The sequence below is a fragment of the Solanum pennellii genome, chromosome 2, assembly GCF_001406875.1.
Source record: "Solanum pennellii chromosome 2, SPENNV200".
In the NCBI taxonomy this organism is placed as follows: Eukaryota; Viridiplantae; Streptophyta; class Magnoliopsida; order Solanales; family Solanaceae; genus Solanum; species Solanum pennellii.
This window is the reverse complement of record NC_028638.1, coordinates 52,525,732-52,545,867: the sequence shown is the minus strand read 5'-3', so window position 1 is coordinate 52,545,867 and position 20,136 is coordinate 52,525,732. Positions and strand designations below refer to the sequence as shown.

The 20,136-nt window shown below is 34.4% G+C and overlaps 3 protein-coding genes across 28 annotated transcripts; all 3 read right to left on the bottom strand.

Annotated features, from left to right (window-relative positions):
- Positions 1 to 29: 29 nt before the first annotated feature.
- Positions 30 to 4,772, bottom strand: LOC107011025 (RHOMBOID-like protein 9, chloroplastic). Of its 6 annotated transcripts, none has more exons than XR_001455772.2 (10): positions 4,669 to 4,771; positions 3,635 to 4,094; positions 3,368 to 3,542; positions 3,116 to 3,281; positions 2,720 to 2,890; positions 2,473 to 2,627; positions 1,001 to 2,312; positions 719 to 896; positions 540 to 588; positions 30 to 453 (listed from the first exon to the last, which is right to left on the bottom strand). XR_001455772.2 is itself a non-coding variant. In XM_015210338.2 (10 exons), the coding sequence occupies exons 2-10, from the start codon at positions 3,969 to 3,971 to the stop codon at positions 328 to 330; spliced, it is 1,494 nt and encodes a 497-aa protein (XP_015065824.1). In that variant the 5' UTR covers positions 3,972 to 4,094; positions 4,669 to 4,772; the 3' UTR covers positions 60 to 327. The 6 variants fall into 6 exon arrangements, 4 of the variants coding, with proteins under 4 accessions (XP_015065824.1, XP_027770818.1, XP_027770820.1 ...); XR_003576974.1 differs by lacking the exon at positions 4,669 to 4,771 and adding an exon at positions 4,480 to 4,662; XM_015210338.2 differs by having other exon boundaries at positions 60 to 453; positions 2,176 to 2,312; positions 4,669 to 4,772.
- A 1,962-nt stretch (positions 4,773 to 6,734) lies between these two features.
- LOC107009357 lies at positions 6,735 to 9,346 on the bottom strand. The gene is made up of 5 exons (XM_015208679.2): positions 8,925 to 9,346; positions 8,797 to 8,841; positions 8,409 to 8,699; positions 8,120 to 8,292; positions 6,735 to 7,149 (listed from the first exon to the last, which is right to left on the bottom strand). Exons 1-5 carry the CDS (start codon positions 9,160 to 9,162, stop codon positions 6,916 to 6,918), a joined length of 981 nt encoding a protein of 326 aa, XP_015064165.1. The 5' UTR covers positions 9,163 to 9,346; the 3' UTR covers positions 6,735 to 6,915.
- A 1,643-nt stretch (positions 9,347 to 10,989) lies between these two features.
- LOC107011751 lies at positions 10,990 to 19,614 on the bottom strand. 21 transcript variants are annotated; one of them, XR_003576865.1, is made up of 8 exons: positions 18,599 to 19,475; positions 15,038 to 15,334; positions 14,741 to 14,869; positions 14,198 to 14,278; positions 12,553 to 13,823; positions 12,305 to 12,372; positions 12,124 to 12,191; positions 10,990 to 11,542 (listed from the first exon to the last, which is right to left on the bottom strand). XR_003576865.1 is itself a non-coding variant. In XM_027914711.1 (5 exons), exons 1-5 carry the CDS (start codon positions 19,473 to 19,475, stop codon positions 13,795 to 13,797), a joined length of 1,413 nt encoding a protein of 470 aa, XP_027770512.1. In that variant the 3' UTR covers positions 12,304 to 13,794. The 21 variants fall into 21 exon arrangements, 2 of the variants coding, with proteins under 2 accessions (XP_027770514.1, XP_027770512.1); XR_003576871.1 differs by having other exon boundaries at positions 12,124 to 12,177; XR_003576866.1 differs by having other exon boundaries at positions 13,769 to 13,823.
- Positions 19,615 to 20,136: the final 522 nt, after the last annotated feature.

The following is a 20,136-nucleotide window of genomic DNA, read 5'->3' as shown; positions in this document are numbered from 1 at the left end:
GCCAGTAGCACCCAACACACTTCCGATAATTTAGTTTATCAACTCAGCTTTTGTTCTCATCTAGTAAACACAACATTTCAATACAGGAATTATAAAAATGTTCCAAATTTACCATGAACCATCTGAACCAAGAACCCAGATTTCATGTACAGCTATTTCTTACTGCGACAGTCGATGAAAATTGAACACTAGAAATGCTAAAAGTATCTGAACTGTACAAGTTTGAGTCTAACCAATCCACAGCAGTCCTGGATGTATTTATCTGGTGTAAACAATTTTGGCATAATCACGGAGGAGCAATTGCAGAGCTGGACCGAGTTGAGCAATTTAGTGCTGAGGTCCATAGGAACCATAAACAGGGCCATACCTGCTGTGAAAAATCCCAGCGTGCAACAGTAGTATATAGAGTAATTGAGTCACCATAGCTATGGTGATCAACGCTTCCAAAGTTTGCTGTCCATTTTACAAAAGTAGTAGGAAATGAAGTCGAACATAATTTTTGTAGCTAAATATGAAATGGTAGTAACAGAGACGTTTACCAGGCGTTTTCCTCGGTGACCTCCCATTATTATCTGCTTGCAAACTAAACTGCATCATCAGACACATTAATCAGCTATTTAGTCCTCTAATTATGACCCATATCATCTGGGTCGTTATATACAAATTGAGTTTGCAAATGAAAAGGGACTGGAACTGGAAGTAGTAGTAATAGGAGTACCCAAAAGCAAGAGCAGTAATGGCCCAAGAGATTATAGCTGAAGAAGCAGCACTAGCCAAACTGTGACTAGTCCATTTCCGGAGATGAAAAAACCCAGCTAGCATAGAGGAAGCACCCATTCCTCCCCCAATCAATGCAAAAATCAACATAAAACTTGTTGATGGATTCCCACCTAAATCTGTTTCAACACATTTCACAAACACCAGCAATACAATTAAACAAAACTCAAAACACATTTTTATTTTATGAAGAAAGAAATTTGAAAGAGATGAGGTGATATACGAGGATGATTCTGTTCACCATCAATGTATTTATCAACTGACCAGCCAGCAAGTCCCAGTACAATTAAATAAACTACCAAGTTTATGACCAACAATGGCCCCATAAGGGTTCTGCCGCCTCTTCCCACCGCCATTAATCTGCTGCTCAGTATCATAGTTTCCACCAATTTTGCTTGCAGTAATAGGTGTTTTTTTTGGTCGAGATACGTGGTTGCTTCACGAGGACTCCATTGTCACCCTCTACAGGTGTCACAAAATTTGAATTCCCAAAGATTACGCTGGCGGGCTTCCATTTTATGAATTAAAGCCCATTTTACTGTCTCTCTCCAAGCCCATCCTCCCTTTATGAACCCGGGCCTCTCTCAAAGTTTTCGCATATCAGATAAAATTATCGCACTTATTAAATTTTATTTTTTTTTTTTGCTATTCATGAAATTTCGCCTTTTTTTTTTTTTCATGAACTTTAATTTTTATCCATTTAACAGATAAGCTATTTATGTTTAGTAAGAGTAAAGAGTAGTCCTTTAGAGACGCTAAGTCATTTAAAAATAACTTGCAAATATTAAGATATATATATAAATATAAACTTGTATCCAATAAAAAAATATTTGTTTCCACTTAAATAAATTAAAGAAACAGAAAATGGGTGAAAAACTGCAAATGACCCTTCTCTTCCTCTCAGACTGATTAAATTTTATGAAAGACGCAAAACATAATATGTGATCGCTCACTCTTAAACTAAGCTTTAAGAGCTCAGATTCAAACCTTCTTGGTAGAAAGGGTTTTGTTGCGAATTCAAATTAATTGGGTAAATACGTAGAAATTGTTAAAAATAAGTAAAATATGATCCTTTCATCTATTGATCAATCTGTATATCGACTTTTGTAGTGCTTGAAGTTCACAATTTTATGTAATTAACAATTTTTAGCACCATTTAGTAGCAGGTCACTAGTAACTTATTTATTCAAAACCTGTATATATTTTTGTAAAGCTTATTTATTCAAAACCTGTATATATAACACGCCTATGCATAAAGTATTAGAGTTTTAATCACCCTGTTTCAGCTTATATAGAACTTGTCTCCAGCTCCAGCTATTGAGTTGAGAGGAGGTTCTATTATCAAAAGCAAAGAAGCAAACAGGATAATGAAGACTGAGAAGTAAATAAGGGATTTACAAGGATCTGAATATTGTTTAACTAGTGTCATTCCTTCTTTTTGACCACTTTCTGAAGATGCAATATTTTCCACTTGAGCACTTGGACATACAAGATAACCATATGCTATTCCCATCAATGTTGCTCCAAAATGTGCCCTGCATACGCAAATAAGCGAATATGAGTCGATCCAAAATCAGTAATCAACTCAACTCATATTTTAAATGGGTAAAAATGAGTTATCCAATCGATAATATGGGTAAATATGAGTACCCAGTAGAATTTGTTTTTTGTTTTTTTTCTATAGTAAATACTAACCAGTCATCTATAGGCCCAAAGTTGCTTAGCACAAAGCTGATAGCAGTTGCTATTATCGCCTTATCCATCATGCTTTTAGCAGCTTCTTTTCCTAGCATGTCTTTGTTCTGGACTTGATAAATGAGCCAAGCTCCTATTAGAGCAAAAGCAGGTCCCTGATAATGTGACAGAATTGGTCAAATAACTCTATGTTACTATGATATCTACATGCTTCAACTCAAGATCATTTAATAGCAATACAACTTACAGTTCCTCCAACAGTTGGCTCCGCGGTGTGAAGAAAACTGATGAGGTTACCAGAAATTCCTCCAAGAACATATATCAGGAAAAATGGAAATGAACCATATGCTTTACATACTTGAGGCCCAAAACTTAGAAGCACCCAACAACCAAGGGCTATGTGAAGGACTCCTGAGTGCTGCAACATAAAAGATCAACAATCAAATTAATTGGATTTTCTTATATCCGCTTACATTGACATTATCAGCGTAATTTAACAAGCTATCAAGTATTACTTAATTGGACTGTCAGTATATAGACTTAAACGCTTACTAATATATACCATACAACAATCTTAATTGTATTTCCATACAATTCCAGGGCAACTAATCATGTAAGGACGAACCAATTTTCAATCTTGTACCAGAAACATCGGTGTTAAAAGCCTCCACCATTCACCAAGTAGGATCAAATGATTTATCTTCGCGCCATATACCATTGGTAGTGACAACATCCCTACTTCCGAGTTCCTGACTGGACTAGCTGTCTCAAAGAGGAATACTGCAATGTTAATAGAAGCCAGTATTCCTCTGCATCAAACACAGGCAAAAAGCATTAGAAATGTTCATTACTGAAGAAGGCAGTTGTAAAATTTCAATGGGAGGTTGATTCTTACATCAAGTAAAAACTAGATGATTCTTCGTTCGAACTCTCAATATCCTTAGCTTTTAACTTCATGTACTGTTCTAGTTTCTTAGCCCTGCCACCTCTGTTGATCATTCTCATGGAAAAATATGATGCTTCTTCAATTGTATTCTCATCAGAAGATGAAAATGTATGGAATTTTGGCTCTGCACCAGCATTAAAAAGATCACAACAAATAAACTTATGTAAAGTTAATTAGTCCATCAACTAGCAGTTCTTGCATTCTAATCTTCATTACCTTTTCCACGAAAGTAATCCAAAGATCGTAGTGCCTTCTCTGCTTTAGGTCGATGATTTTTTCCTGTTAGTTTTTCTATCTCAATCGAAGATGAAGCTCCCGTGCTATCATGAAGCTTTTGGAAGTAAGAATCTAAGGCTCTCAGTTGCTTCTCCTGATTACTCAATGAAGATTTCACTGTCCAAAATAATCTTCTCAGAGAAGTACGCGAAAGCTGGGGTACGAGTGGAAACAATCTGTTATCCTCCCTATATACATGGCTTAATATAGGCACAACCTTTTGTGGAATGCATCCCATGCTATGAACTTTTCCTAATGATACTGTAGTACAGACCATTATGCTTTATTCAGCACTATACCGACTCCTTTACGCACTTCATGGTCGTTCCTGCTAGTGAACTTGAATATATCTTTGTTAATTGAGGAAACATCAACTTTTAACAAGCTGAAATATATACTTCTGCAACAATAATAAGAGTTCTGTCAGGTTTGTTCTGCTATAGTATCACATAGTAATTTGTCCTTCCAGAGGCTATTTAGTGAAAATAGAACTTTGTTCTCTTCCATATATCTATTGAAATTTCTCTTCCAGTATTCGATCACTTAACTAAATCTCTTGCACTTGAAAACACTAGTGGAAACATTCTATAATCATTGGCATGCAAGTTACTATATATTAATGCAACTGAGTTTATTACATACATATTGTCGAATATATACTGACAATTTAAAGAATTTTTACACTATAGAGCAGGGTGTGCGCCTTATTTTGACCTGTTGTTACAACGTACACAACTATATATTGCAACGAAACATGATTAATATAGAACAACAAAAATAGTCACCTCATACAATAACGTATTCAATATTATCCCATATGTAGTGTCTGTAGAGGATAGGATGTAGACAGAACTTAGCCCTAGACGGTTTCCTTGGATCATGAATGTGTTTGTTGGAGTGTATAATTAATTAAACAAGACAGTTATATAACGTATATGACCTTAATAGAAGAACGGGAAGAGCTAAATACGTACCAGCGGTCTCAGTTCCATTTAATGCTGAGATTATTTAGTTAGAAGATAAAATTGTCTCTAAATTAAAGATAAGAAGTACAAATTAAAGAATTAGAAAGATCCAAATGAAATTGTACCTTATCTGAATTGTCCCACTAAAACTTTGCCAAGTGTAGTTAAAAACTCCCATATCCACTTATTGGCCCTTGGATAGGCCCCACTAAATCTAGTAAAAGGGCCACAAAATCAAATAGAATATCTTCAAAGACCAATAAAGGTTTCTTAGGTCAATCGAGGCTGCGTATATAACATTTTCTTCTCCGAAAAATTTACTTGCATCGACTATTAACACTAAGTTAATGCAATTATAATTATTATATTATTTAATAAAGCAAAATAGTAAATTTAAATATATAGCATGCACTATAATTTCAATTTCCATAATTATGTGATTTGATAAAGTATGTATGAATATAAACACTTGGGCAAGTTTTACCCTTTTTTTCTCCTTTTCTTGTGGGGTTCTCAATTTCATATATTTGGTTTTAAAGTTTTTTTAATGAAATTTTAATATTTATAAATTATTTAAAAGTATTTTAAGATAAATAAAAAAATCTCAATTAATTTTTTTGGGGATTTTCGAAATCCAAAAAATATCACATAAATCTGAATATATATTTCGATCAATTTGCATTGTATAAGAGGGGTAGATTTAAAAATACGCTGACCTTAATATCTTTTATCGTTATGGAAATGGGAAGTAAAATTATATTTGCTATAAACCCTTTGACTCAAAATAAAAAAATAGCTTTTTCAACATAGACATTCTAAAATCAAGGCCTTTTTTCTCCCCTTTGACTCAAAATAAAAAAAATAGCTTTTTCAACATAGACATTCTAAAATCAAGGCCTTTTTTCTCTTTCAAAATATACGACTGTTGCAAGCAATAATATCATGTTTCACAATATTACTGAGGAAGCGTACAATTTTGAACATGCTTGGTAAAGTTTCCAACAGTATATATATGTTTGAACAGATTCTTCGATCCGTAGGCACTCCCTGCCATATAGACCGGGTCGGACCTAGTGGTAGTTGAGAGGGTTCAGACGAATCCGTGACAAAAAATTACATAGTATTTATAAGGTATTTTTTAAAAAATTTTATGTTTATATATTGATTTTGAACCTCTTCAATATAAGATTAAAGGTTGACTTAGTGTTTTTTTTTGAACTGCCTTAATGGAAATCCAAAATCAGCCTAAAGCAGATTGACAACGTGATATTCAAGTTTACTGTTCATCGGCTCAAAATATTTTGGTTTACATATAAGCGTACTACTGTTCTTGTCTTAAATTGATTGTACGTGAAATATATCATTTTATATTGTGGTTTTAATTAACCTGTCAAGTAAACAATTGAAATTTATAGTTGCTCTAGAAAATTGAAAGAGACATTTTCTTTAAGCGAACTAATTTTTTTAGGCTTAAGTCATGGACGTCCCCTTAAAGTTGTCCGCATAATTTATTTAGACACCTCAACTAGGACTTGTACCTATTGGACACCTCTACTAATTCGGATTTGAACCTTTTGAACACTTTTTTGACAATCACCTAAAAGTATGAAATGTGTGTAATACACTCGTGATGACGTGGAAAATTGACAAATCAATTACATACATGTGGCATTTTGACGGAAAAAAAAAGAAAAAATTCAAGTATTGTCATCACTTTGAAATCCTATTCGTCACCATAGCCCCCTACTCCACCATAGTTTTCATCACCTTCAAATGGTATTGGTTTTGGGAGAAGTTATGGCTAAGGAAGAAGGAAGAAGAAAGAAGGACGAAGGAAGAAGAGAGGATTTAAAAAAAAAAAAACCTAAAATACGTTCTGACTGCGCTGAATGAATGTGTATTCCTTGCCATGTTAGCGAAAATTGTCAAATAGGTACTTATTCTGAACAATAGAAGTATTCAATAGGTACCAGTCCTAGTTGAAGTGTCTAAATGAATTATGCAAACAATATAAGGGGCCAAGGGGCCACAGATGACTTTAGCTTTTTTTTTTAGGATAAACAGATTCAAACAGATGAATAAAGTGTTACAAGGACTATATATATATAACATAGCTACAACTAGAACGCAAAAGAATCATTATAGAACACATATATATTCAGTTCTGATTGCAGTTAAATTTCTCTCATATATAGCTAGATTTTGTTGTACTATCTTCTAAGAAAGAAGAGAGAAATATATTAAACAATATAAGATTTAGCATCCATTTATATCATGGCAAAGAAAGATGTTCTTCTTCTTCTTTATTGATTTACTATGTTTTTTCTCTTTCTGCTTTTGTCTCATGCACAATCTTGACAAACATCCTTGCCTGCTGCATTTAGTACTCTTCTGCTCCTGCTTATTATTATTATTTCTCTCACCTTCCAGTTCCAGCTGTTCCTCATTTCTTTTTGTGTCTTCTTTCCCTCTTGTTTCTTTCACTTCCACCTATTAAATATATATAAACAATATTCAATGTTATACGCGAAAATCTAAAATTTCTAGAATATTAGTGTACCATTTGCTATTCGTGTAATATGAGTGTCATCAGATGATTTAAAAAAATGATACATAAAATATCTATTTTTACGGCAAGTGCTATTTATTAAATTTGTCCGTGGCTATAACTAATAAGGTACTTGAAAATAGAATACATATATAGTAAAATCCAATTTGAAGAGGGAGGTGTTGATATGGAAGTAAAAAGAAACTATTATTGAGATGTAGCAGTTGAGAAGATGACAATTCCTAAAAAACATATATAGCATTTTTGGCTTCCTAAAGTGACTTTCTTTCCCTACTACCACAATTTGTATAGCCATTTCTAGTAAAAATGGAACTACCAAAGAGTAGGGGTGGGTAGTGAAAGATAGTACGTGTCAGTCGTTGCAAGAAGTGACCACAAAATGATATGATTTCTGCATGTGCATGGGGTACTTAATGCTTTTGGGACCAATTGTATTACTATTGCATTTCATATTATACGTCCAAGTTTGATTTGACATGAAATTTAAAAGAAATACATCTTAGTTTAATTTGACATAAATAAAAAAAATATTTTTAAATATATAATTTAAAATGAGTCATAGTGTTTATGTAGCTATAAATTAAAATAAATATGTTGAAATTAAATTGTTAAATATTAAATAAACTAATTTCTTTTTTTTATAGAAAGTCCTTTCACCTACCTAGTAGAATTAGTACTTCATGTATAGCACTTCATGCGACCTAGTCAACCTTTACAATCTAGTATTCATGCTACAATAACTGATATTATCAGTCTATTATAATTAATAGGCTTGCATCAATTCCAATTGACACCCTGAGCGCGTTTAACTTAGTGAAAATTCTGACTCTGCTACTTAATAGTGCACTCGTAATCTTTAATATCATAATAACTAGTGGGAAAAGGATTTACCTTTTCCTGAGATTTGATTTCAGGAGTAGTCATGGGTGAATCATCAGCTACACAACGTTTTGTTGATCTTTCCTCAATGGATGGAGTACGAGCAGGACTTGGACTCTTTGAACTTAAGTAATTAACTGGAGTACTACTCTGTGTTCCCACATCTCTTGTAATGCTTACTTTCTCTAAATTCATAAAAATATGTACAAGTCATGACAATGTGAGATGAAAATAATCGCGACTTGAGTTATATATATTGTCAGTATTAATAAAAAGAGTTTTACGCTATGAGCATATATACCTTTGGTTGGAATTTGGATTTGTAATTCATGTTTTGTAGGAGGTTTTGGACAGAATTGTCTAGCTCTAGTCTGATATTGTGAAGGATAAATCAAAGGTGCAGACATGGTGATTTTATTCGTTAATTGTCGAAACGATCTTCCACTTAGTGTTTTTGCTGACAAACATTCTAATGGAACTTCCCCTGATAAAGGATTGCATATATATTTCTCAGCTTCATTCCATTTCGAGTTTAAAGCCAATCCATCTGGTGACATGTATTCCCAACTATATGTTGTTTTTGCCTGCAATGCTACACTCAAAAAAAAAAAAATCAGTTATATTGAAAAATGCGGTACTGATGAATTTATTCGAGACTGACTCTAGATTCTGAATTCGCTTGAACTTACCTTTAAGGGCAGTGGTAAAAGAATAAGTTGATGGATCAATTTCATCTGTAAAAAAAGATTATGAGAAATTAAAAATAGTAATAAAACAAATTATGAGTTAGAAAAATTGGGAGAAGTAGTTTTATTACCTCTTAAGGTGATGTAGCCAGGGGAAGAAGCAGTACTAGAAATGGAAATGTTTGATCTAAAAGATTTTGCATCTTCTCTAAAACTTCTAATATAAGAAGCTGAAAATCTTCTTGAATTTGTGTTTTCTCTGCTAATTTTGGCCTTAAGAGTCCATTCTCTAAGGTTAAAATCGCAATCGTCGCTGCGCCTTGTTGAATTTCCAATAGGTGATTGTGCCATACTAGTTTCTATTTTCATGATTGAAGAAGTTTTGGTCTGGACTTGAAAAGTTGGTTCACTTTTTAAATAGAAGGAAGTTATAAAGGTAGATATATAAATTTCAATAGCCTTTTGCCTGCAGAATCAGCAAAAAAAAAGATGCTAAAAAGAGCAGCTGCTCATCAAGTAACTTCCAAAAAACTAAAGCCTCAGAGATTTCAAATTTAAATTTCCTGTATTTGACAGCAACCCACACCCCTTATTTTAAAAACAAAATTTTGATAAATAAAACAAGAAAAAATTATGAGCTAAAAAAAGTGGGCCAGATAAATATTTTTGTGCAAACAGAAGTCAAGTGGAATGTCTAATCTAATATTGTGTTTTACATTAAAAAAAATGGAAGAGATGTTTGGTGAGTAAGTGCAACAGAGTAGGTAAATTTGGGTATATAGTGATAAAATTGTTCAATTTCCAATTAAGGGGTTGTGAAATTGAACTATAAAGACATGCACTTTTATTTTTGGTTTGTCTTTATATATACTTGGTAAAACAAAATTCTAGTTGAACAAGCTATGTCGTCTCTTCAATTTGGAAACTTTGTTTCATAATAATGCTACTATACTCATCCAAGTGTTACAACCAAGTTTTTCCAGCGTCCAAGGTGTTGAAATTACACTGGGTATAATATCAGCCAACCGATTCAAAAAAAAAAAGTTAATGTTAAATTAATGATAATAACTACTTGGGTAAGCTTTGTTTTGTTAATAGAAGCAGCCAACACTGAAAGAGACAGACGGATACCCCGCCTTGCTACATTCAAAAGTTCAAAAAACTAAAGAATTTGATCTTTTATTATGCAAAAAAAAAATCATATATTTTTACTATAATGAAATTTGCATTCAAATAAGGACATGTCTTGGTAAGGTAATCCAATGTATGACCATACATATCCTTGCTGATTTTTGAGACTGTTGGCTTATTTTCATTCGGCGTTGGAAAGAGAGAGGCGAATAATTTATTAAAATTTGATTCTCAAGACCCTTTATAAATTTTGTATCACTTTTTTTTTCCGCACGTATCTTTTCTTTTTGTATAATGTATAAGTGGTAATAAAAAATCATTTCCTTCGAGTAAAAATAGTTAAAATTGAAATATGGAAATGGGATGTCATGATCATCGTCGTAATAATTATGGGGTATGTAGGTCCATCATCTCGTGGGCATATAGTCACCGTCAGTTTTTGTCTCAACTGTATATGTAATGTAGGTTTCATTCTCAGTTTTAAGATAAAAATTCAGTTTTTCTTTCATCCTTTAACAAATATGTGACTTGTCGCACTTTTTTCATTTGGTAATCAATGTATACAGAAATAATTATTAGTGCCAGTCAAAGGAAATGAGTAATTTATTTGACGCTCCATAATCTTAAAGAGTGGAAATGGGAATCCAACTTTTATATTTTCTGACCCTAATTTTACCCAAACTTGTTCAGTTGTTTATGCCCAAAAGACAGACAAGGAATTGATGTTTAAAGAATCTTTGCTGTGCTATTCAACCGGACCACAATTCAAACAGTAGCAAACAGATTAAAAAAATTTTACTTTTTCTTCATTGTAAAGGGGTAAACCCCACATGAAGGATAGTTACAGTTTAAGCTTCATTTTCTCTGCAGTGAAATCTACAAAATTTTTGTTATTCACATACATAACATGTTTCAACTAATGCCCCTCACCTCAACCCCAAAAGGCAAACTTCAATTTTCAAAAACTGTTCGAAAGACGACGAATTAAGCTTAAAAAGTTTTTATTGAAATACTATACGACACCAGTAAATCTGAATTAAGTTGCAAACGAGTAGGACAGCAGTGAAGATGGTGAAAATAAAATCTTATAATTCAACAGCATCTATAGCACTCTAGAGAGCCAGATAATAGCAGTAAATAGTTCCACACTGACTTAACATCCTTGAGATAATTCTCGATTACAATCAATAGTGAAAAAGGCTAAAGACTTCTTATTACATAATCTATGGTCTGGTAACGAGGGGTTAATCTCACGGAGTATGACAGCTTAAGTTCGCAGAACTAGGTATCAGAACACCATAACCTCATCTCCAACATAAGCATAATCCTACCAAGCTTATTATAGACAGGAAGCTAAATCCCCAAAAACAAGCCAATATTAGACCAATATAATGGCAGAAGCCCTCTTACCACACATCTTAACATGGATGCTTGGTCTCGTACCCCCTCATCAATGTTGAGAATTCCAGCAGCAACGACCAAGAACACATGCGGCTTCAATGGTTACAATGCACTTTGATCTCTGCGGTAATGGAAGCCATGCAGCAGAGCGGGCATCAATTGCTGAAAGAGTTGACCTCGCCCAACAGCCACTAGTCAGATCCTCCAAATAGCTTCACTGCCAATAAAAACACGACATAAGATATTATGTTTCTTACACAACCTACTTCTGTTGCATTAATTATTTGGTGTGTCAAATAATATTTAAAAAATTAAAATAAGAGACCAAATGACTAAAATTCTAGTCCAACCACAACAGTTGAAGATCTTATTGAAATCGCACAATTTATTCACCCTTTTCAGAAGTTATCCAAGAAATAATGAAATCTACACCAGATTACATCCACCATAAAAAAATTAGTAGTTCTTTGGAACTTTTCAATCCATCACTCGCACCACCACACAGACACATACTTCACAAACAATGCATTTATCAATTTCAAAGTGCACTCAATCGCGCTATAACATTCCAACGCAATCAATATTTTGTCGAAAAGTTAAATAGTTATACTAACACTCCGAGGGGAACATAGAGTATGTTACACGGTGCACCCTCTGAAAGATCCAGTTTCTCAATTGGTCTTCAACAAAATTCTTCTGAACACTAAAAACTTAAGCAAACTTTTTACTATATCTCTCTCTGATACTAATAAGTTTATCATCTAGTAGAAATAATGAGAAAAAGATCAAGATCCTTACTCCAAGAGCTCAGCCTCCTTCACTTGTTATGAACCACTTGATAGATATTGACAACTGCAGCACAAAGACTGTTCAATACCCACAAAAGAAGTACAATAACCAGGTGAGACAAATGAACATGACCAGGTTCTAAAATTTGAAGAAGGATCGTTTAAAATATACAAATCGCCCATATACTTACTCCTCCCACAAGAGAAATCCACCAAAACCACCCAATTACTTGTCTATCCAAATGTGAAACATGATGACCTGCAATGCAGCAAAAAAAAAGGGGAGGGTGGACGGGGGGGAAGAGAAAAGGTTTACTTTCCATATCTTCAAAGAATGAAGGGTGTATAAATTTAATGTTTAAAGCACAATACACCACTGAAAATCATGAAATTGAGTATTTTGATGCAGAGCGAAAGATAAGCGGGGCCAGGTAGGAACCTGAGATGCACATCGAGTTTGCTTATTGAGATTTTGTCATGAAGATCAAGCCTTGTGAAGAAGGGTCATCAGTGTCAAGTATGGACAGGAGGGTCATTGGTGCACCAGAGAGAGTCACAACAGCTTGTGGTGCTATGTTTGGAAAATAATCAGGACGACACTGGCCAAGTTTTGCTACTACTAATAACTACAAGGTTGGGAGTGGAAGGAAAATGTCTTTCTGGAGTGACAAATGGGTTGGTTCACAAACATTAAGAAACAACATCCTGACCTATGTAGCTTAGTCCTGATGCCTGATGCAACAATCCATATGAGGTCTGGGACAGCAGGAATACAACTTAAACTTCAGAAGACTACTCCATGACTAGAAAATGAATGGGGTTGCTGTGATTTTTAAGGTATAGGAACAGTTTCAAGGTATAACAGCAAATGAAAAATGCATATGGTCCTCAAAACATATCTGGAGGGTTAAAGCTTAAAAGATCATATAACGTAGCCAGTTTGTATGTATGGTTGTTAGAGAGGCATGCCTGACACAGGGAAATGTGAAAAGGAGGGGTTAATTTTTATTTATTTTTTTAATCTTTTTTTTTAAAAAAAAGGAGGGGTTAATAGTAATGCTCTAGATGCTTTTTTATGTGAGAAGGAATCTAAGGCCATCAATCATATTTTCGTTCGCTATGAAGTCTTCATTCACTGTGAAGTCACTGATGTGGCAATTGTTTCAGTATGAAAGGAATTAAATGAGCTATGCCAAAATAAACTTATAGATCTCCTAGAGTGCGAGAACAACATAGGAGGAACAGCGAAGCAGAAGAGACATTGGAGTTCAATCCCAGCATAAAAAGGAAGTCAAGGTGTTTTGACAGAAAACACAGCCTTAGACAGAAAGTGAAGGTGATCATTGAATCCTTATAAGAAAATCAAGGATTCTTTTGTTTTACTATTGATCTGTAAATATGGCTCCAACGCAGCCTTTGTGCCGGAAGTGCTTCCAATAATATACTCTTACTGTTTTCAGACGAAGAAAAAAGCATGAAATGTTTCTTCCCGCGAGGAAACAAAATAATTTGATATTGATGTGAAAAGATGCTCATCTAAAATATCTTGCTGAAAGAATCAATATAGAAAATTTCTGGCTGACACCCATAAGAAATTTACTTGTCAGAGAATCCAATGTATGTAGAACAAAATGTTAATGAAGGGGAGGACTCACTGACCACAAAAAAGCACTCAGCATCTCTAGGAAATTGCATATGCAAACATGCTTCCTGCAAATAACAGAGGGTTCGATCAAAAGAGGTTTCTTTATTAAAAAAAAACAAGAGTTCTTTTCCAACAATGACTGCAATGTCTGGGCTAATACTTCATTCCAGCATTGTGACTCAACAATTTAGACAGTGGTTGTGATCAACTAATATTTGAAAAGGTCTCAAGATAAATGACCAGCAGTTTGCATACGTGAACGAATTACCTTGTCTTGGATGACCTCAAACACGTTACTTACTTACTTTAACTTCGAAATTGACACTACACTCCTTTTATAAGCATGCTAACTAACTTGATTAAACTTTGACTCTTCCCGTTAGCAGGATAAGACAAAGGGATGGATGCATGATCCATATAGAATTTTAGTTGTGCATACCTTGTCCAAGAAGCAATATTGTATTCGCAGACAAAGCTGCAATTTCTTGGACCTTTTCACTGGAAAATATTGCTTGCACAACTACATAAATGTAAAAGAAGAAAAAAATTACTTAAATTGCCTAATAACTCCAATGTCACAGATGAAGATCAGAAGTAATATAATCATATAATCATGGGTTCCTAATAACTCCAATGTTACAGATGAAGATCAGAAGTGATATAATAATATAATAAAGGGTTAAATTAACAGGAGCGGCTGCGGGTTTCCCTTGTCATCAAAAGAAAAAAAAAAGTTGTCAATGGGAAAACAAAGGAGCTGATAATACAAGGATGACAATCGTAAAATAAACAAATGAATGTTCTTCCCTGATACATATTATCATACAAAAAAATCGTCTAAAGTTTGAACTGAGAGCATATTAAGATTTACATGTCGTCATTTTAAGGGGTGACTGAATCAGAAATATTTAAAGCATTATTCATGATATTAAATGTTTCTCCTAAATTAGCAACATACTAATTAATACATGGAAAACATTACCTGAAGTCTGTACAAGCTTCTCTGCAGGATCCTTGCTGTCAGTTTGATTGACAGAAGATGCATCCATGTCAGTCACCGCAATCATGTGTACAGTATGAAGTGCATCTGTTATCCAAACAGTTTGTGTTCCTGAAAAGGACAGCCAATGGCATTACAAAACAGAGAAAGCTGATATTCTATGACATCAACTTTTTATACACATTTCTGAAGCAAGATATCAGTAAATTAACACGGCATTGTGTCCTTGAAAAAATAAATGAACACAACATTATTAAATTTGAAAGGATGGAAATATACTTGTAGAAGAATCCGGAAGAACAGTGAGCTTTCGAACTTTCATGTTGTGAGTTAACTGTTTCATGCTATAAGGAGTCTCTGATCCATGAACAGAAGTTGCAAGGACCAAGAGGTGAAGATTTCCTTCGGAGTCCAAGATCAGAAACCTGGTTGAAGATAAGGCCTGAATGCCAATAGCTTTTGCCGACTTAACCGGTATCTTGATCGACTCAAAATTATCATCCTTGTTCTTGAATGCCACGAAGTTTGCAATACCCTCTCTGGAATCTTGTCTGAGTCTCACAGACCTTAACTTTGCTGCAAGTTAGAATGCACAATTAGCAGCTGTAGGAAACAACAGAATTGGAGCTTCTAGATCTTAACGTGATGGAGAAATCACAGAAAACTTAAAGGAAGTCCTAAATGATGTCAAACTACATTTTTACAATAGCAAAAACAACCAAAGTATCACTGTAATAAGATTAAGGAACAAGGCACAAGTACCACCCCAAACTATACCCTAAATTCGAGCGACACACCTAAACCTTACAAGGGTCCCTATTCCCCACCACCCCACCCCCACCCCCAAAAAAACTCATTTTTTAGGTATTTTGTGCTCCTTTTGTGCTGACATGGAACCATGTGTGAAGACACTAATCTGAGGCGCATGGGAACATTAGTACAATAGCTCTAATCAATAGGAATTGGCGAAGTGTCATTGCGAAAGTTACCCTTTCTTCATTCTCCATTAAGGATGGCTCCAAAATTAATACACTTCTTGAAATTTCTCCTTGATTCAAAAAGGTAAGCTCATTTTGTGTAAATTCCTTTTCTTTGCCCCTCTTTCATGTCAAATTATTAGTCCTGATTTTAGAAGTTTCATTTTTTCTCCTCCTGATAAAATCAATACCTCATTTTTTTCTCCTCCTGATGAAATCAATACCTCATTTTTTCTCCTCCTGAAGAAATCAAACACTAAATACCAAAATGGAGCCTACATATCAAGTACCAGAATGAAAATTATGGTTTAGGTCGAGGCTCAAGAAGGTGAGAGGTTTGAACTTATTTGTTATTGGAAAATTAAAAGGTCTTCGGTAAGTAATGGAGTGGGACCCTTTTTGTGTAATAAAAGCACAAGTATACACCGCACGTCATTTACCTGGACAATGGTGACACGTGTACAAAAGGAACACAAAAATTCATTAAAAAATGAGTTTAACGGGGGTATTAGGACCCTCGTAAAGTTAAAGAGTGTCGTTGAGATTTCGGGTGAATTCAGCGTGGTACTTGTGCCTTATTCCTAAGATTAAAGACAAAAACCACCCCAAATAAATGTTAATGGAGCCAGACAGGAAAATGAGTAGCAACTAAGGACATTTTTCCTTGAAATAAATATAGCAATCTCCTAGAAGCCTTGTCGTGCATTCATATCTTTGAGAAGGCAAAAGAAACAGAGTAAAGAGGAAAAAAGGACAAGAAATGGAGTGCAAGTGTTCTGAGCCAAAACTCAAAGAACGGAATTAGTGCTAAAGTTTGCAATTTAGTCATTAGCTTAACTAGTTCACAGTTCACACCGCATTCTATGTCTTTAAACGCGAGTGTAATATTTGTGTTGTAGTATTTTTCTTTAAGCGGGATCTGACATAGGATGGGGGATAAGAGCAAATATGCAAGCTGGCTAGGCTTGTTGGTTGATTTTTAAAACATATTAACTCTCACCACCCAAAATGCTTGACCTACCCTCTTTTTTCATCCTTCTAAGAGAATATGAGTAATATTATTCAATGGAGTTTTCTGCATAGTAATTCCTACAATTGAAGCAGATATAACTAACACTAGTTCACATTATCTCAAGGTCGATTTAACATCTTTCAAAATAACTACTTCTATCTTTCATCACTTTCAAAAATATATAACGTTAAACGTCTATGCGACTTAGTGCTCATGCAGCCTACAGGTAAACAGTAAAATCAGATTAAACCATCACCATCATACACAACATAAATATGCTAATCCAAGACTATAACCCAACCAAATGTTTCCACGAAAGCTCTACTTCATTTAGATTCTTCACTTCCAATGATACCTTTCTTAATTCTGACCAAGGATGAACTTAGTGTTCAAGACAATAACCATATATCTTGGAGAGTGGAAAAAATAGAGATATCAAAAATGGAAGAGGAGGGAGGAAGTGTATCACGTATAGAGAAATCACGACATACATTAAAGCCATATCTTTGATAAGCCAAACAAAATACTGCCACATTTACGACTGCCAATATATTGCCTCTCAATCCCAAATTATTTGGGGTCTGCTATAAGAATTTTTTTTTTTCTCACCTATAAAGTAAGTAGTTGATGGCATCAAGAGACGTGGTAGATACAAAAGAGAAAATTAGCTTTATACATTATTGATTTCAAACATAAATCAGGAAGCCAAGAAAACCAGAAAATGATCAATACTTGTTATTTGCAGAAGACAATTACTCCTGAAAAATGGATTGTTGAGAAGACATTTAGCGATAAGAATCCACTTTATCCGCTCTGCTCTGTTCAGGTTCATTTCATTTTAATACAAATTAAAAATTTTCTAAAACTAGGCATTGTGTCAACCTAACTCTTATCCCTAAAAGGATATACAAGTACCTAAACAGATTGAGGTGACTCATTCACGAACACCTGGCATGATGTAAGTAAAACAACTAAATAAAAATTAGTTGGTATACTTTCATAAAGATATATATATTTATCTTTATGTCTTAGCTAAATCTGTTTCAGTCGATCCATTGGATATCAAGCCAACCTTTCTCCATTTGGTCTTAGATCTACTTTGTCCTCTCTTATCATTTCTAATCACAATATTGCTGCAACTATGTGCATATAGAGATACCGTACAACATAACTAAACTATTTTAGATAACCTCTTATTTTATCATGTACGGTTGTTATTTGTGCTCTCAAGCAGATGTGATAATCTCTAATTTTGACAACTTCAGTATATCTGCACAGCCATCTTAACATCCAAATTTCTACAAGACTAGGACATGAATCTTAAAGCTTAAAGATGATCACTCACGACATTGTTGGTATCAGACTTTTCTAATGGGGTGTAATTTACTTAACATACTAGAACACACTGTTTTGTAGACAATCTAGCATCTCAAACCCCACCACTTGTGGGGTTATGGGTCTTCCATACCGGGAGGGGAGGGTAGCTAAAGTTGCCAGATAAATTACTAGTGCCTATCCTTTTATTCGATCTTTCTAAGAAGTTATTTCTACTTAGAAACTGATCCCGAAAATCCAACCAAAGTTTTGTTATTATGCAGCATACACAGACATCCTGAAGCAAACACAGTATAAATGTGAGTAACATAATAGATACATGTACAGATACCATATTCGGAATCGAGTGATCCATGTCTTTTTGCAATTAACAGTACTACATTTACCACCAGAAACATAATTGCAATATAAAAGCAATGGAAATTTTTATTTTTTTAAAAAAAAAACATGGAGTCTCAATGCCAAGCTTCTAAAATAGCTATGGATGGACAGCAAAGTCAGAAAGTATTCCAGCACCTGATTCAGTGCGGTTCTCGACCCTTTCATCCAATATACCATTGGAAGGAAACTTCAATTCCATCAATTTGCTACCATCAGCAGCACTAATCTCAGCATTCATGCCATGAATCATCCCATTTCGTAAAGGTAGCTTTTTTATCTCCATCTTATCTTTTTCTAACCCACCATTCAAATTTTTCTTCTTGGTAGCCCTCTCTTTCTTAACTCTTCCTTTGACCAATGGCCGCAGGGGGAAAACCCTGACTCCATTATCTTCCCCCAAAATCAGGACCCCAAAAGATACACTAATAGAAAACACGGGCAGAGAACAATCAATCACGGCATACTTCATCAATTTCAGCTCCTCACCCCCCAGGTGTTTCACAGCAAAAACCCAAACTCTACCATTCGAAATAGAGTACAACGCAAATGCATTAACATCGGCAACCAATTTCAGGGAAACCCCATGAGAAACCCCAAAAACCACCCCGAATTTACTCTCATCAAACTTGAAATCAGTGTGATTGCATACAACTTTGGCCGGAGTAAAAGACTTCCTAGCAGAATTAAGGATATAGAAACGGAAGAGAACTGCGGAGCCTCCGGAAATAGGAGATGAGATGAGAAAGAGGGTGATCGGATTAGGGTTCCGTAGGAGGAGGAAAGCGGCGGCGGAGATGGGGGGATGGAGAGTGGTTTGGGGAGGAGGAAAGGAAGAGATAGAGAAAGGAGAGAAAGAAGAGTAGAGAGAGATAGAAGAATCGGAATGGAAGAGAGCTAAAGAGAGAGAAGAAGGGTGAAAAAGGAAAGAAGAAAAATGGGGTGGTGGAGAAGGGAAAGAAGGAGAAGAGAAAGGGGGTTTTGGAAGAAAAAGCTGATGAGCTTCAACTACCATTGTTAATGTCAATTTCTGATGAAGAATGGGTTTCAGTTTCAGACAAATTGGATTTTTGTGGCAACGTTCATGTGTTTGGAGAAGAAGAAAACGAACTAATTTTTTTTATTTGTAGTAAAGTAAATAATGAATTGGTTTTGGTTTGGGGGTGAATAATCAATAATGTAGTAAGTTGTAACGTACATGAATGGTTAAAACCAGATATTATCAATAACGAGATGAGTAAATGTTTGTACTCTGTGTCCAATGTATTTGTTCACTATTAATTTTACATTTTTTTATTTTTTGATATAATAATATTATATTTTAGAATTATAATAAAAAATAATTATAATTAATAATAATGATAAAAATTAAAAATTGAATATAAATTAGCGTAATTTTCATATATAGCAAAAAAAAATCGTATTTGTATACTATAGCAAAGTTTACAGAATTGCGCTCCTTAGCAAACATATTAATGTATAATTCGCTATACATGTACAATTGTATGATTCGCTGGCCTATTTCGCTGTAATTGTTTAATTTACTAGTCTATTTTGCTGCATTTGTATAATTCGCTGCCCTATTTCACTGCAATATCTGTATGAAATTTGCATTGTATACAATTGAATCGAAGTAAAATGTTTGTATATTGTATAATTAAGTGTATAACACGAAT